General features: G+C 44.3%; 1 protein-coding gene across 2 annotated transcripts in view; it reads right to left on the bottom strand.

The window, feature by feature from the left end:
• Positions 1 to 9437: 9437 nt before the first annotated feature.
• Positions 9438 to 14534, bottom strand: part of sap30bp (SAP30 binding protein) — a 16081-nt gene continuing 10984 nt past the window's right edge. Inside the window, exons 6-11 of one of the 2 annotated variants that reach the window (XM_066643997.1) lie at positions 13326 to 13417; positions 13160 to 13220; positions 12757 to 12808; positions 11864 to 11922; positions 11656 to 11740; positions 9438 to 10130 (exon numbers count right to left, since the gene is read on the bottom strand). In XM_066643997.1, coding sequence (XP_066500094.1) covers positions 9949 to 10130; positions 11656 to 11740; positions 11864 to 11922; positions 12757 to 12808; positions 13160 to 13220; positions 13326 to 13417 — 531 coding nt within the window. In that variant the 3' untranslated portion in view covers positions 9438 to 9948. The remainder of the gene's footprint in view (positions 10131 to 11655; positions 11741 to 11863; positions 11923 to 12756; positions 12809 to 13159; positions 13221 to 13325; positions 13418 to 14534) is intronic. The other variant, XM_066643998.1, reaches the window with a different exon arrangement.

Genomic DNA, 14534 nt, shown 5'->3' with positions numbered 1-14534 from the left:
TAAATCTCCTGATCTGAAGGGTATTAGTGGCACTCCTCACTGCAGGAACAGACCAGAGGAAAGCGCCCCCACCGGGACCCCGAGACCCTGCAGCTGCGGCGCCCCCTACAGGAAGCTGACTTAAAATTCACTGATCTGTTATCAGCTGTAGCACCGGAGAGGCATCTAATGGGTTAATATCATTAAAGTATCATTGTAGTAACTAATTACACCAATAAAATTAATGAACACTGTTAAATTTAATATTACATTTTAAAATTAATATTAATATCAAATCCATTAAAAGTTATCCAATTAAAATCAATCTAAACTAAAAAATAAAAGTAATCCAATTAATTTAATGTAATTAAAAATAATGTATAAAGCAAAAATATTTTTAAAGGAATCAAATCAAAGAAGAAAATGATTAGGAAATCTATAGAAAAATTATAATTAATTTTAAAGTATATTAAAGAAAATTAAACCCGATAAATTAAATTAAATGTAATTCAGTTTAACAAATCTAATTATAAATTAATGTAATTAAATAGTTATCATATTAAAAGTGATCAAATAAAAAAATAGTCCAGTTAAAACCTAATCTATATAAAAAGTAACCAAATTAGAAATAATCCAATTAAAGTATATTCCTAATTAAAATGTAATCTCATTTAAAAATAATCTATTCAAAATTGTATAAAATTAGAAAATAATCCTTTTAAAAAGCTATCTACATAAAACATACTCTACTTAAAAAATAATCCAAATTCATTCATTCAATCATTGTCTCTAAACTTTATCCAGTTCAGGGCGGTGGTGGAAACCCGGAGGAAACCCACGCAGACACAGGGAGAACACACCACACTCCTCACAGACAGTCACCCAGAGGAAACCCACGCAGACACAGGGAGAACACACCACACTCCTCACAGACAGTCACCCAGAGGAACCCATGCAGACACAGGGAGAGCACACCACACTCCTCACAGACAGAGCGCCCGGAGGAAACCCACACAGTCACAGGGAGAACACACCACACTCCTCACAGACAGTCACCCGGAGGAAACCCATGCAGACACAGAGAGAACACACCACACTCCTCACAGACAGTCACCCGGAGGAAACCCACGCAGACACAGGGAGAACACACCACACTCCTCACAGACAGTCACCCGGAGGAAACCCACACAGACACAGGGAGAACACACCACACTCCTCACAGACAGTCACCCAGAGGAAACCCACGCAGACACAGGGAGAACACACCACACTCCTCACAGACAGTCACCCAGAGGAAACCCATGCAGACACAGGGAGAACACACCACACTCCTCACAGACAGTCACCCGGAGGAAACCCACGCAGACACAGGGAGAACACACCACACTCCTCACAGACAGTCACCCGGAGGAAACCCACACAGACACAGGGAGAACACACCACACTCCTCACAGACAGTCACCCAGAGGAAACCCACGCAGACACAGGGAGAACACACCACACTCCTCACAGACAGTCACCCAGAGGAAACCCATGCAGACACAGGGAGAACACACCACACTCCTCACAGACAGTCACCCGGAGGAAACCCACGCAGACACAGGGAGAACACACCACACTCCTCACAGACAGTCACCCGGAGGAAACCCACACAGACACAGGGAGAACACACCACACTCCTCACAGACAGTCACCCAGAGGAAACCCACGCAGACACAGGGAGAACACACCACACTCCTCACAGACAGTCACCCAGAGGAAACCCATGCAGACACAGGGAGAACACACCACACTCCTCACAGACAGTCACCCGGAGGAAACCCACGCAGACACAGAGAGAACACACCACACTCCTCACAGACAGTCACCCGGAGGAAACCCACGCAGACACAGGGAGAACACACCACACTCCTCACAGACAGAGCGCCCGGAGGAAATCCACACAGTCACAGGGAGAACACACCACACTCCTCACAGACAGTCACCCGGAGGAAACCCATGCAGACACAGAGAGAACACACCACACTCCTCACAGACAGTCACCCGGAGGAAACCCACGCAGACACAGGGAGAACACACCACACTCCTCACAGACAGTCACCCGGAGCGGGGCTCAAACGCACAACCTATAGGACCTAATCTAATTAAAAATTAATCCAGTTAAAGTAAAATCAAATTAAATTGAATCTTACTGAAATATAATTCTGTTTAAAATAAATATTATATTAAAATAAATTCTAAGTTTTTGACCAGTCGATAATAATATATTTAAAATACGGCTCGTCCAAGTTTTAGACCATTCGCCCAAACACTGACCCCCACCTCCACTCTCCGACCAGCCACGCCCTTTACCCAAACTCTACCTGAGAACCAGGTGTTCCCCTGAGTCACAGCACACACACACAGGGAGAGAGAGAGAGAGAGAGAGAGAGAGAGAGAGAAATAGAGAGAGAAACCATGGCAATCAGAAATCAGAGGAACTGTGTTTTCCTGAACTGAACACACAATGAGCGCTGCGTGAGTAAGAGTCAGGGTGTGTCCCAGTGTGTGTGAGTCAGAACGTCCTTAACACACACACACACACACACATAAACCCACACACACCCACACCCACACACAGTGGGTTTATACAGAGTCAGGACCTGTCAATAAACTCCTAAAACTCCAGCCTTTCCAGAGTCACTCAGGGTGGGGAAGCTTAAATCCAAATTCTTTTGGAGCATTCTGATTGGTCCGTTCTTCAGGAATATTCCACACGGAGCATAGGACGACCCTGGGCTTAGACAAAAGTAAATAAACTGATGTTCCCACCATTTGCTGCTCTCCGCTCTCTATGCACTGAAAAAAGCTCCGGTGTCTGTACACAGCCCTGGCTCCATAAATGGGAAACAAACTAAATGTCTCTGTCTGAACTGGCCAGGAGCACACTGTCTCTCTTCCCCTCTCTCTCGCTGTCTCTCTTCCCCTCTCTCCTTCTCTATCTCTGCTCACGGCAGAGAAATACCATCTGGAAGTTTTTAGACAACGGAGAGACTCCAAATGTTGAAAAGCACCAACCGAGATGAGGATGTTGCTCTATTCCTGCTCCATAGGGGGGTAACACTGACTTATTTCTGCTGTTACAGTTACATTACTTAAGGTGGAACTGACTCTAAATTCAGGAGAGCGCTCACTGCATGAAAGTAAACACAGAGCGAAAGTGCTACAAAACTAAACAGCTCGAGTTACACATGAGTTTCTGTAGGAATTCAAACAGTGAATAAACACTTACAGACAATTTACACTTCAGACACCAACAAGATACAGTCGCTTCTTACTCACACACACTGCTCCACCTTAAAAGATACAGTCGCTTCTTACTCACACGCACCACTCCACCTTAAAAGATAGTCGCTTCTTACTCACACACAACGCTCCACCTTAAAAGATACAGTCGCTTCTTACTCACACGCACCACTCCACCTTAAAAGATAGTCGCTTCTTACTCACACACAACGCTCCACCTTAAAAGATACAGTCGCTTCTTACTCACACGCACCACTCCACCTTAAAAGATAGTCGCTTCTTACTCACACACAACGCTCCACCTTAAAAGATACAGTCGCTTTTTACTCACACACAGCGCTCCACATTAAAAGATACAGTCGCTTCTTACTCACACGCACCACTCCACCTTAAAAGATAGTCGCTTCTTACTCACACACAACGCTCCACCTTAAAAGATACAGTCGCTTCTTACTCACACGCACCACTCCACCTTAAAAGATAGTCGCTTCTTACTCACACACAACGCTCCACCTTAAAAGATACAGTCGCTTCTCACTCACATGCACCACTCCACCTTAAAAGATACAGTCGCTTCTTACTCACACTCACCGCTCCACCTTAAAAGATAGTGGCTTCTCACTCACACGCACCACTCCACCTTAAAAGATGAGGAGCTTCTGAATGAACACAAACAGGAGGGGGAATGTATTTTGTTAGAGGACAGTAGTGCACCAGAGTTGTGTGTGATGCCTTTAATACAAGTCTCTTATCGAAGACTTTTTCAAACTTGATCTTAATCCTAAACTAAAATGCCAGGAGTGTTTGGATGAGAATAAAACTGTGGGTCAGTTCACTCTCTCTCTTGTACATAAACAAAGCAGCACATTTTTGTTCTGGAACTGTCGAAACACACACACACACACACACACACAATAGGAAATGTAAAGTCTCTCTCTCTCAGGGGGTCTAACCTTTGGAAAAGTCCCAGTTCTACTGTTTTCCTTTTAAACTTGATCCAAACACCACACACCGCCGCTTTAATACACCAGCCATAACTTTACAGCCCCCTCTCTCAGCTCCATTGTCCACTCCGGTAACTGTATTTCTACACTTACAGTCTGTAGTCCATCTGTTGCTCTGCATACTTTGTTACACCCATTTCCCCCTGTTCTTCAGCGCTCAGGACCCCCACAGAGCAGGTGTGATGTGGTGGTGGATCATTCTCAGCGCTGCAGTGATACTGACGTGGTGGTGGTGTGTTAGTGTTAATGACTGGGTGAGTGTGTGAATTACTGAGTGAGTATATGAATGACTGGGTGAATGTGTGAATGACTGGGTGAATGTGTGAAAGACTGGGTGATTGTGTGAATGACTGGGTGAGTGCATGAATGACTGAGCAAGAGTATGAATGACTGGGTGAGTGTGTTGATGACTGAGCAAGTGCCTGAATGACTGGGTGAATGTGTGAATGACTGGGTGAGTGTGTGAATTACTGAGTGAGTGTATGAATGACTGGGTGAATGTGTGAATGACTGGGTGAATGTGTGAAAGACTGGGTGATTGTGTGAAAGACTGGGTGAGTGCATGAATGACTGAGCGAGAGTATGAATGACTGGGTGAGTGTGTTGATGACTGAGCAAGTGCCTGAATGACTGGGTGAATGTGTGAATGACTGGGTGAGTGTGTGAATTACTGAGTGAGTGTGTGAATGACTGGGTGAATGTGTGAATGACTGGGTGATTGTGTGAATGACTGGGTGATTGTGTGAATGACTGGGTGAATGTGTGAATGACTGGGTGAGTGTGTGAATTACTGAGTGAGTGTGTGAATTACTGAGTGAGTGTATGAATGACTGGGTGAATGTGTGAATGACTGGGTGATTGTGTGAATGACTGGGTGATTGTGTGAATGACTGGGTGAGTGGGTGAATTACTTGTTTAGAATTTTTTTATTGTTTACTTTTATATCTGTAAAATCTAGGTTTATTAATGTTTATATTCTTTAAAAATTTACAGCTTTCACGCTGTAATTTTCTCCAATTTTGGTGCTTTAATATACATTTCACTCAGGGAATAATCACATGATAAAGGCTTTTATTTTGAAAATACTTTAGTAATAATACACAGCGTATTCAGGTAAATAAATGCTAATGATTGTAATGTTGTGGTAAAAAATGAACAGCAAAAACAAAGCACATCTCCATGAGGCAAAGCAGCAGTTTTACTGCAGCATTCCTAATAAATACACTCTCCACTCAGTAAGTAAATACAGTAAACACAAAATAATCCAAAATAAATATAAACTTACTCATAAACAGCAATGAAACTCCTCCAGAGTTTCTCCCTCTCACTGTGATCTCCTCTTTCTCATCTCTGCACCTGCTTCCACTCCACTGCTCCTCTAAGAGTCCGAGTTCTCCCGGCGTTCCCACCCAGACTGAGCCTGAGTGCACAGGAATGAGAAAGGCCAACCCCCCCTCACACACCCCCACCTCCAAACCCCCTTTTCAGAGCAGTGAACACATTAACATCACAAAAGTCCCGTCCAAATAACTCTGACTTTCCACAGCACTGACCTCAGCAGGACCGGACCCTCGTTTACATTCAGCTCCTTCAGCTTTAAAGGTGCGGTTTGTCACTTTCATCAACAAAAAGCAAACAGTTTTTATTTATTCATTACTTGTACACAGATTTTGTAAAGTGGAGCTAAAATGAGCCAGTAAGGCAACCCAAATGCAAATGGTGGGGGTTGAAGGGGCACATTGCAGAGCAATGGCCCCCCTTTAGTCTGTCTTGCCTTTCATTGTTGCTCAATTCTGTTGCTTAATTCTTAATTATTTACAACAAGGAAAATCCAGCCTGTAAATCAGTTTATAACTAACACGGTTTTAGTTACGGTTCCACTGGTTCTTCAGAAAGAACATAAAGCTGGAGTTACCACTCTGAGGAAAACACAAACGCTAATTTTACAAATCTGAGGTAAACACACAGCTAACTTTACAACTTTAAGGTAAACATACACAAGCTAACTTTACAGCTCTCAGGTAAAACACACACATTAACTTTACTGCACTGAGGTAAACACACGCTAACTTTACAGTTCTGAGGTAAATACACACACATTAACTTTACTGCACTGAGGTAAAAACACATGCTAACTTTACAGCTCTGGGTTAAAACATACACACGCTAACATTACAGCCTGTAAGGTAAAAATACACGCTAACTTTACTGCACTGAGGTAAACACACGCTAACTTTACAGCTCTGAGGTGAACATATACACGCTAACTTTACAGCACTGAGGTAAACACACGCGCTAACTTTACTGCTCTTGGTTAAACCCACACGTCAACTTTACTGCACTGAGGTAAACACACGTTAAATTTACAGCTCTGAGGTAAACGCACATGCTAACTTTGCAGCTCTGAGGTAAACGCTAACTTTACAGCTCTTAGGTAAGCACACATGCAAACTTTACCACTCTGTGGTAAACACACACACACTTACATTACAGCTCTCAGGTAAACACACACGCTAACTTTACCGCCCTGAGGTTAACGCACACGTTAACTTTAATGCTCTGCGGTAAACACAAATGCTAACTTTACAGCTCTGAGGTGAACACAAATGCTAACTTTACAGCTCTAAAGTAAACAAACACAAGCTAACTTTACAGCTCTGAGGTAAACACACACGCTAACTTTTCAGCTTTGAGGTAAACACATTCGCTAATTTTATAGCTCTGAGTTAAACACACATGCTAACTTTAAAGCTCTGAAGTAAACAAATGCAAACTTTACCACTCTGTGGTAAACACACACATTACAGCTCTCAGGTACCGCTCTGAGGTAAACACACACGTTAACTTTACCACACTGAGGTAATCACACACGTTATCTTTACTGGTAAACACAAGTTAACTTCAATGCTCTGAGGTTAACACACGCTAACTTTACCGTTCTGTGTAAAACACACACCTTAACTTTACCGCACTGAGGTGAATGTAGATACTAACCTAATTTTCCCACTTTGAGGTAAATGCTATGCTAACTTTGCTGCTGAAGTAAATATAGATATTAAGCAAATGTTTCTGCCCTGAGGTGAAAATAAACGCTAAGTTAACTAATTTAGTGAAGGACAGAACATAAGGCTACATTAATATTGACAGATATAAATAGTCTGAATGAAATACACTGACACAAAAAAAGCCTTCTAAAAAAACAAAAACAAAAAAAACAACAAAAAAACACATTTTATTGTTAAACATTTGGGAACATTTCTGTTTGCCTCTTTATTGGTCCTGAAATGTTGACACTGTGTAAAATCATCTGGTATTTTCAAATTGTGTCAAAAAAGGAGATTTTGTTTTGGCAGCGGGTGGCACGGTGGTGCAGCAGGTAGTGTCTCAGCACAGCTCCAGGGACCTCAAGGCTGTGGGGTGAAGTCCTGCTCAGGGTGACTGACTGTGAGGAGTGTGTAGTGTTCTCCCTGTGTCTGTGTGGGTTTCCTCCGGGTGACTGTCAGTGAGGAGTGTGGCGTGTTCTCTCTGTGTCTGTGTGGGTTTCCTCTGGGTGCTCCAGTTTCCTCCCACACTCCAAAAACACACGTTGGTAGGTGGATTGGAGACTCAAAAGTGTCCTAGGTGTGAGTGTGTGAGTGAATGTGTGAGTGTATGTTGCCCTGTGAAGGACTGGTGCCCCTCCAGGGTGTGTTCCCACCTTGTGCCAGGGCAGGCTCTTGACTCACCACCGCCCTGAACTGGATAAGGGTTACAGACAATGAATGAATGAATGAATGAATGAATATTTTGGCCGTGACCATCTGCAGTTCAGTCAGAAGGCTGTTTCTGATTGGTCCAGGGTAAATTGCCATGATGATATATTCATCTCAAAATGGATCAAAGTTTATAAAGTTAGCTCAATAAGCAAGCCATCCTGTATCAGGCTTCTCAACAGATTAACTTCCACAGAACCCATTAGCTGCAGAACAGCTCAGAAAAGGCCGGTCAGAGGGGCAGCACACACACGTAAATCACACACTTCACCTGGAGATATTTCTGGGATGGGTTTGGAATCGAGGCAAATTCTTCTTTTCTGACTCGAACATTCCTGTGACATGATTGATGACGTGTCACAATCTGAGGGCGGGAAAAAAACGCAGTAACTTCACCATAATTTAAAACATTCACCACCATCTTTTTCTCACAGTGAGGTCTGACATTCCTTAAACGAGGGGATGATTGTGTAAATAGAGTTCAGCTCCTGTTCATCAACAGCTCAGTGTCTCAGAGTGGCTTCAAGACATCGTTACACACACACACACACACACACACACACACACACACACACACACACACACAAATATTCAAAATATGCTGTTCTATGACTTAAATAAATACAGAATCGAACTATACCAAGTGTGAGAAATAAAACCTTTTCTTAGTAACATTTCAAAACCATCTAATTGCAGTGTTATATTTTTATTAGTTTGTGAACTGTGAATTAAAACGCTGTCGTCCGAAAACATCAGAAGAGCCCCAACGTTAGACACTTTTAAAACAAGACTAAATAAACATTCCTGTGTGATCAGCTACAGCTCGGTGAAAAACGTGGTCCTCTTTTTATTCTCTAACGGCAGACATTTTTTATTGCTTCTACATTTTAAATCCTAATTAACTCATTTATAATTGTATCATTGTTTGTATTTTAATCATTTATTTTATTGTTTTAAATGCCTTTTTACTATTTCTTTTGTTTCTGTAAAGCACTTTGAATTGTCTTTGTGTTGAAAGTTGAAGCTTTGATGTGGATTGGTTGTTTCTGACGGGTTTGACTCCGTTGTATCTTTTCAAAAGTCATTATTTCAAATACATGCTAAGAACGCTTGCAGGAGGCCCCCTATTGTTGACTGTTACGTCGGCTTAACGCGCTTGGAGGAGAACACTAATTATTCTTATTTGCACAGTAGAAGACTTCAAGATGATTGACAAGTGAACGGTTAATGAATAATTTCCCACCCTATAGTAATAACACTGATGTCTGTCAGCAAATACAAGACGATAGCAGAGCTCCAAACAAGTAACCGTTGTTTTACACAACCCTTGAGCATGGTGCACTAATGATGATGAAGAAAAACAGAAAATTCACAAACTCTCACAGATTATAAGAATGCAAAACATTTATTTCTGGCTGTGATCAGTCGAGAAAATTCCACTGAATCACCTTCATCATTATGTACAGCATCAATAACCATCCTCTCAGAATGGTGAATAAGAACAAAGGTAAAAACCGATAATATGGACACACAACAAAAAAAACAGATTTAAAGCCTGGTTCCTGTAAGAGTTAAAAGCATCACGAGTCGGGGTTCGGACGATTTCTCTCCTAAAGTGATCAGAGAAACAAACAAAACTCTTACTAAGTCTTTAAGGCAATGATTGGAGGACAATGAGTGCTCCAGGGGGCGCAGTGAGAGTGTCACATTGCAGTTCTGTGGTATTAGGGGCAACACCACTGTCTTCTATATGGCAGACTGGGGTTCAGTAACCCCACACCAGTAAGTGACTCCTACCACTGCGCAGCCTCCCTCTGGGGCCTTGGGGGTAAGATTCGAAGTTGTTCCAGATACAAGCATCTGCCAAACGCTGTAAATGTAAATGTATTAGAAAGTAATTCATCAAGTCCGTACTGTGCGCTCTAGTGTCACTGCTTGGCCTTCTTTAGGATGGTGCCAACAGCCGAGATGACGGTGGTCTTGGTGCCGCTGGCCGTGGTGGTGACGGAGATCACTCCGGGGAGAGTCGCGGTGGTGGTGAGGAGCGCAGGCTGAGCTAAAGTCACCGGAACCGCAGAGTCCCACTTACTCTTCCTCTTCTGAGCCTCTGCTGAATAGCACACACAAAACACACTCATGCAGCTACATCAGACTCAACACGCTCGGAGGAGAACGCTAACCTCTGTTCATCAGACTCAACACGCTCGGAGGAGAACGCTAACCTCTGTTCATCAGACTCAACACGCTCGGAGGAGAACGCTAACCTCTGTTCATCAGACTCAACACGCTCGGAGGAGAACGCTAACCTCTGTTCATCAGACTCAACACGCTCGGAGGAGAACGCTAACCTCTGTTCATCAGACTCAACACGCTCGGAGGAGAACGCTAACCTCTGTTCATCAGACTCAACACGCTCGGAGGAGAACGCTAACCTCTGTTCATCAGACTCAACACGCTCCGAGGAGAACGCTAACCTCTGTTCATCAGACTCAACACGCTCGGAGGAGAACGCTAACCTCTGTTCATCAGACTCAACACGCTCGGAGGAGAACGCTAACCTCTGTTCATCAGACTCAACACGCTCGGAGGAGAACGCTAACCTCTGTTCATCAGACTCAACACGCTCGGAGGAGAACGCTAACCTCTGTTCATCAGACTCAACACGCTCGGAGGAGAACGCTAACCTCTGTTCATCAGACTCAACACGCTCTGAGGAGAACGCTAACCTCTGTTCATCAGACTCAACACGCTCGGAGGAGAACACTAACCTCTGTTCATCAGACTCAACACGCTCTGAGGAGAACGCTAACCTCTGTTCATCAGACACTGTTCAGTTTGTGCTGAATATAAATGCTCCCTGAATTTTGTGGTGATAGACAGATTTTTCTGGCCAATCAGCGCTCTGCAGGTTTTACGTCACATTTAGTACCTACTCAACTCAAAGCAGGAACTAAAAAAGGACCCGGTTCCAGGGACCCGGCCCGGATTTGGCCGGTGGAAAAGCAAGTTGAGTCACTAACCACTGATTCTGTGACATCATCTGAACTGGCTGAGACCCCCACTGCTGAATCATGATCCTCGGGTTTGCGCATGATGCCACAGAGGTGGGTCTCGTCATAACTCTAAGACTGCAGCAAAGACCACAGGTCTGTCCCAAATTCTGCTGAGCTCCCTAAGTAGGCAGTGACTCTGTAGGCAGCTGTTCAAGTCGTCAGCGCTCTAATAGTCGCCTGTCCTCATGAAGCAGACTATTGCGATGCTGTAATTAGAAGGCGATGAAGTCACAGCTTGTTCTCTCCCACTGCAAACAACCTGTGTTTACTTCCTTCAACGGAGTCTCGTGTTCACATTTTTATCGCTATTTTTATTTATTTTTTTGCTCTGGGTGAGGAATAGAAGGGAGGTATGATTCAATACCAACTTAAAATTCAGCCACATTAAGGTATCTCAGTTGGCAGCGTATTTAAAGTGTCTAAGAATTGGGACAGAGTCGGGGCACGCAAACTATGACTTAAAATCTCTACGTTGACAGCTCACTAGATTTTGGGACAGAGCTAATCTCTCTCTTAACATCCAAATAACAAAAGACACACTGTCGCTGTCTGGTGTTTCAGTTCCTCCAGGTGAGTGTTTACCTGTGGAGGTGGACGTGGTGGTGTTGGTGGTCACTGCAGCGGCGTTTGTTGCGGTGCCTTTCTTTGTTCCCGTTACAAACTCAATCTGAAAAACAAAGACATTTCCATACATTCATCACCGCGACCCTCATCACGATGAAGTCAAATCAAAACAAGTGCTCTCTTCTGCTCAAGAATCTAAAGTTAAAAACCAACAAACTCCCGTCACCTTGGTCCTCTCCTTCTTGGCTTTCTCCAGTTTTTCCATTTCCACTTTCTGCGCTTTGGCTGTGGGTCGAAAGAAAACAAAGACAGACTCAGTGAAGTCCAGGTCTTTAAACAAAAAAACTACCACAGGAAGGCACAAGGAGATTGGGAACAGACAGGGAACAGGCGGAGGAGAGACACGAGAACCAAGATAATTAACAGGAACCCGTGGACATACGAAAACACAAGAGTAAACTGTGGTCATACATAGGGTAAGGTGTAAAATATCCAATGCCAATCCATCAGAGCTGCACATAGAGCCCACCCCACTCTCTTCTGACCTGCAGCAACAACATTCCTCTTATCTACTGTTGAACATTTAAATTCCTTTACTTGACCATTGGGGGCGCTGTGGTTGTTGATGATCTGATCAGAGACAACAACCGTAACAACAACCAGTTACTCACCGAGTCTCCAACTCTGTGGCCAGCTCTTCACAGGGTCATCAGGTACCTCCCCCTCCTCAGTGTTTCACCGAATTAAGCCCACGACACCTCCCCACTCCAAGCTCATTATACAGCCCTCCATTGTACTCTTCCTGTAAATCCTCACCTGCTCCTACCATCCCCAACCAAGTACCTCTACTACACTACAGTGTGTACTACAGAGTGTAGTGGAAGATGTTTGACAGACAGCTAGTTGTGTGGAGGTGTAACTGCAGAGTGAAACAGAACCCAGCGCAGGAGAATAAACGCTCACAACATCGCAGGGCTCTGTGTCGAATCAACGTTGATGTGTAATCGGCCTTAAGGCTGTACCGAGCCCCATCGGCACCGTTAATGCACCCTCAGTGCCACCACTTACAAGTAAACTTTCATCACCCCCTTCACCCCCCTGTCAACAGTAACATCTCACCTAATGCTTCATAATAAGAGTCTTCCGACCAACCGTGGGGGTCAAACATGTCCTGCAAAGAACAACATTCAGATTAACACTTTAAACATACACACATCAGCCATAAGATTAAAACCACTGTCTGGTAAAGGGGGAAAGACCGAGGCTCTGGTTACAGCGCCCCCTGTTGAGAGCAGGAGAGAAAAGGAGAACTGGTCAGTGTAAGGATCTGAGGGCCACACTGTGATGATTACAATGTTTTGGACCATTCCCAGTGTGCAGTGATCAGAACCGAACCAAAGTGTCCCGAGGAGGGACGAGGGGTGGACAGGGCTCTGACCAGAACATGATGAGGTTATGGGCTGTGTCCCAGCGCCTCAGATCCTCGGGGACAGGGGGCACTGTAAGCGGCAGTGAGTCTTACTTTAGGGTAGTTGGTGCCCAGCTCGTCGATGCTGCAGTACTGAATCAGCTTCTCGTAAATACTGTGAACAAAGAAAACAAACACGTTCAGGTTCTAGAGAAGAATACACAGAACCTAAAGGAGAACTGCAGCTGGAACAGCGCCCTCTAGAGTCTCTGTCTCTGACCTGGGGTTCCTGAACTCCTTCTTCTTCTGGATGTGGTTGTTTGTGTCGAAGTCTCCATGCAGCTTCCTCTCGTAGAGTTTATAGATCTTCTCCTGAAATAAACAGAACAACACCAACAGAGAGAGAGAGAGAGAGAGAGAGAGAGAGAAACAGAGAGGAGACATTTATCCTGTTAATATCAAGGTGTTTACATTACTTTGTTGTAAATATAAAATAAAAAGGAGGCTGAACTGAGGAGAAAAGTGGAATAAAGGGTGAGTATAGAACAGAAGGAGGAAGAGAGGAGCGGAGGATGGAGGGAAGACAGAGCTGTGGCTGAAGGACGCTGCTGTTTCTGAAAGGAGTCTTTGTGTGATTTTAGACCCCGACGGTCATTTTTAACAACGAGATTCCAAAAAGAGTTTGGACTTTATCCAGCAATGTGGTCACTCTGTCTCTCACACACTCTGTCTCACACACACCAGGAATGTCCCGGAGTTTTCCAGGAAGAGCTGTGTGTGTGAACATTGTTCCCGGACCTTAACCGGACTTTATCCTCCCCCTGCCCTGGTAAAGACAAGGCTGAGTCAGCGCAAGTGAAAATGAAGCAGGAAATGTTCCGGAGCTTCTCCTGCACGCACTGCACAGGCTCCGCCCCCTCGCCTAAAGCACGTGTTTCATTTGAGAAAGTTTCATGCAGAAAAGCTCCCGCTGTGTGCTGCTTGTGAATGACTGCTCTCTAGAGATTCTCCAGAGTTCATGTCGGAAAGAGGCATCTGTCGCTCGCTCTCCGTCTCAAACGGACGACAACAACTCAGAACTCGTCTGAAAACACGTTCATGTTTAGTTTCCAAATAAAATCTAATCTGAATTAAAGTAAAGTGAAGTGGAGACTGGGGAGGGTTCAGTGTGGCGATCAGGTTCTTCCTCCTCCAGCATCTTCCAGTGATTTCAGTGTCGACACAAAGACACGTCGGACGTGGTGCAAACGTTCCACTGCGTCACAAATTACATCAGGTTTTTTTCTTGTGAAGACTCTGCGTGAATGGGCCTTATTCCGGATAAGGATTAATTTCTTCATGGAGCGGTTGGATCAGAGCGAGGCGTTCCCCTCTGACGGTGAACTCCTCTCTGGACAGAGCTGAACACTCAGGAGACTCAGCTCCTGATCAAGTCACGACAGAAAACGGGCCGCAGGCCACGGACATTCATCACCATCATCTCCTTCAT

Source organism: Hoplias malabaricus, chromosome 14 (genome assembly GCF_029633855.1).
Source record: "Hoplias malabaricus isolate fHopMal1 chromosome 14, fHopMal1.hap1, whole genome shotgun sequence".
NCBI classification, from domain to species: domain Eukaryota; kingdom Metazoa; phylum Chordata; class Actinopteri; order Characiformes; family Erythrinidae; genus Hoplias; species Hoplias malabaricus.
The sequence above is the reverse complement of the archived record's forward strand: the minus strand, read 5'-3'. Positions and strand labels throughout refer to the sequence as shown.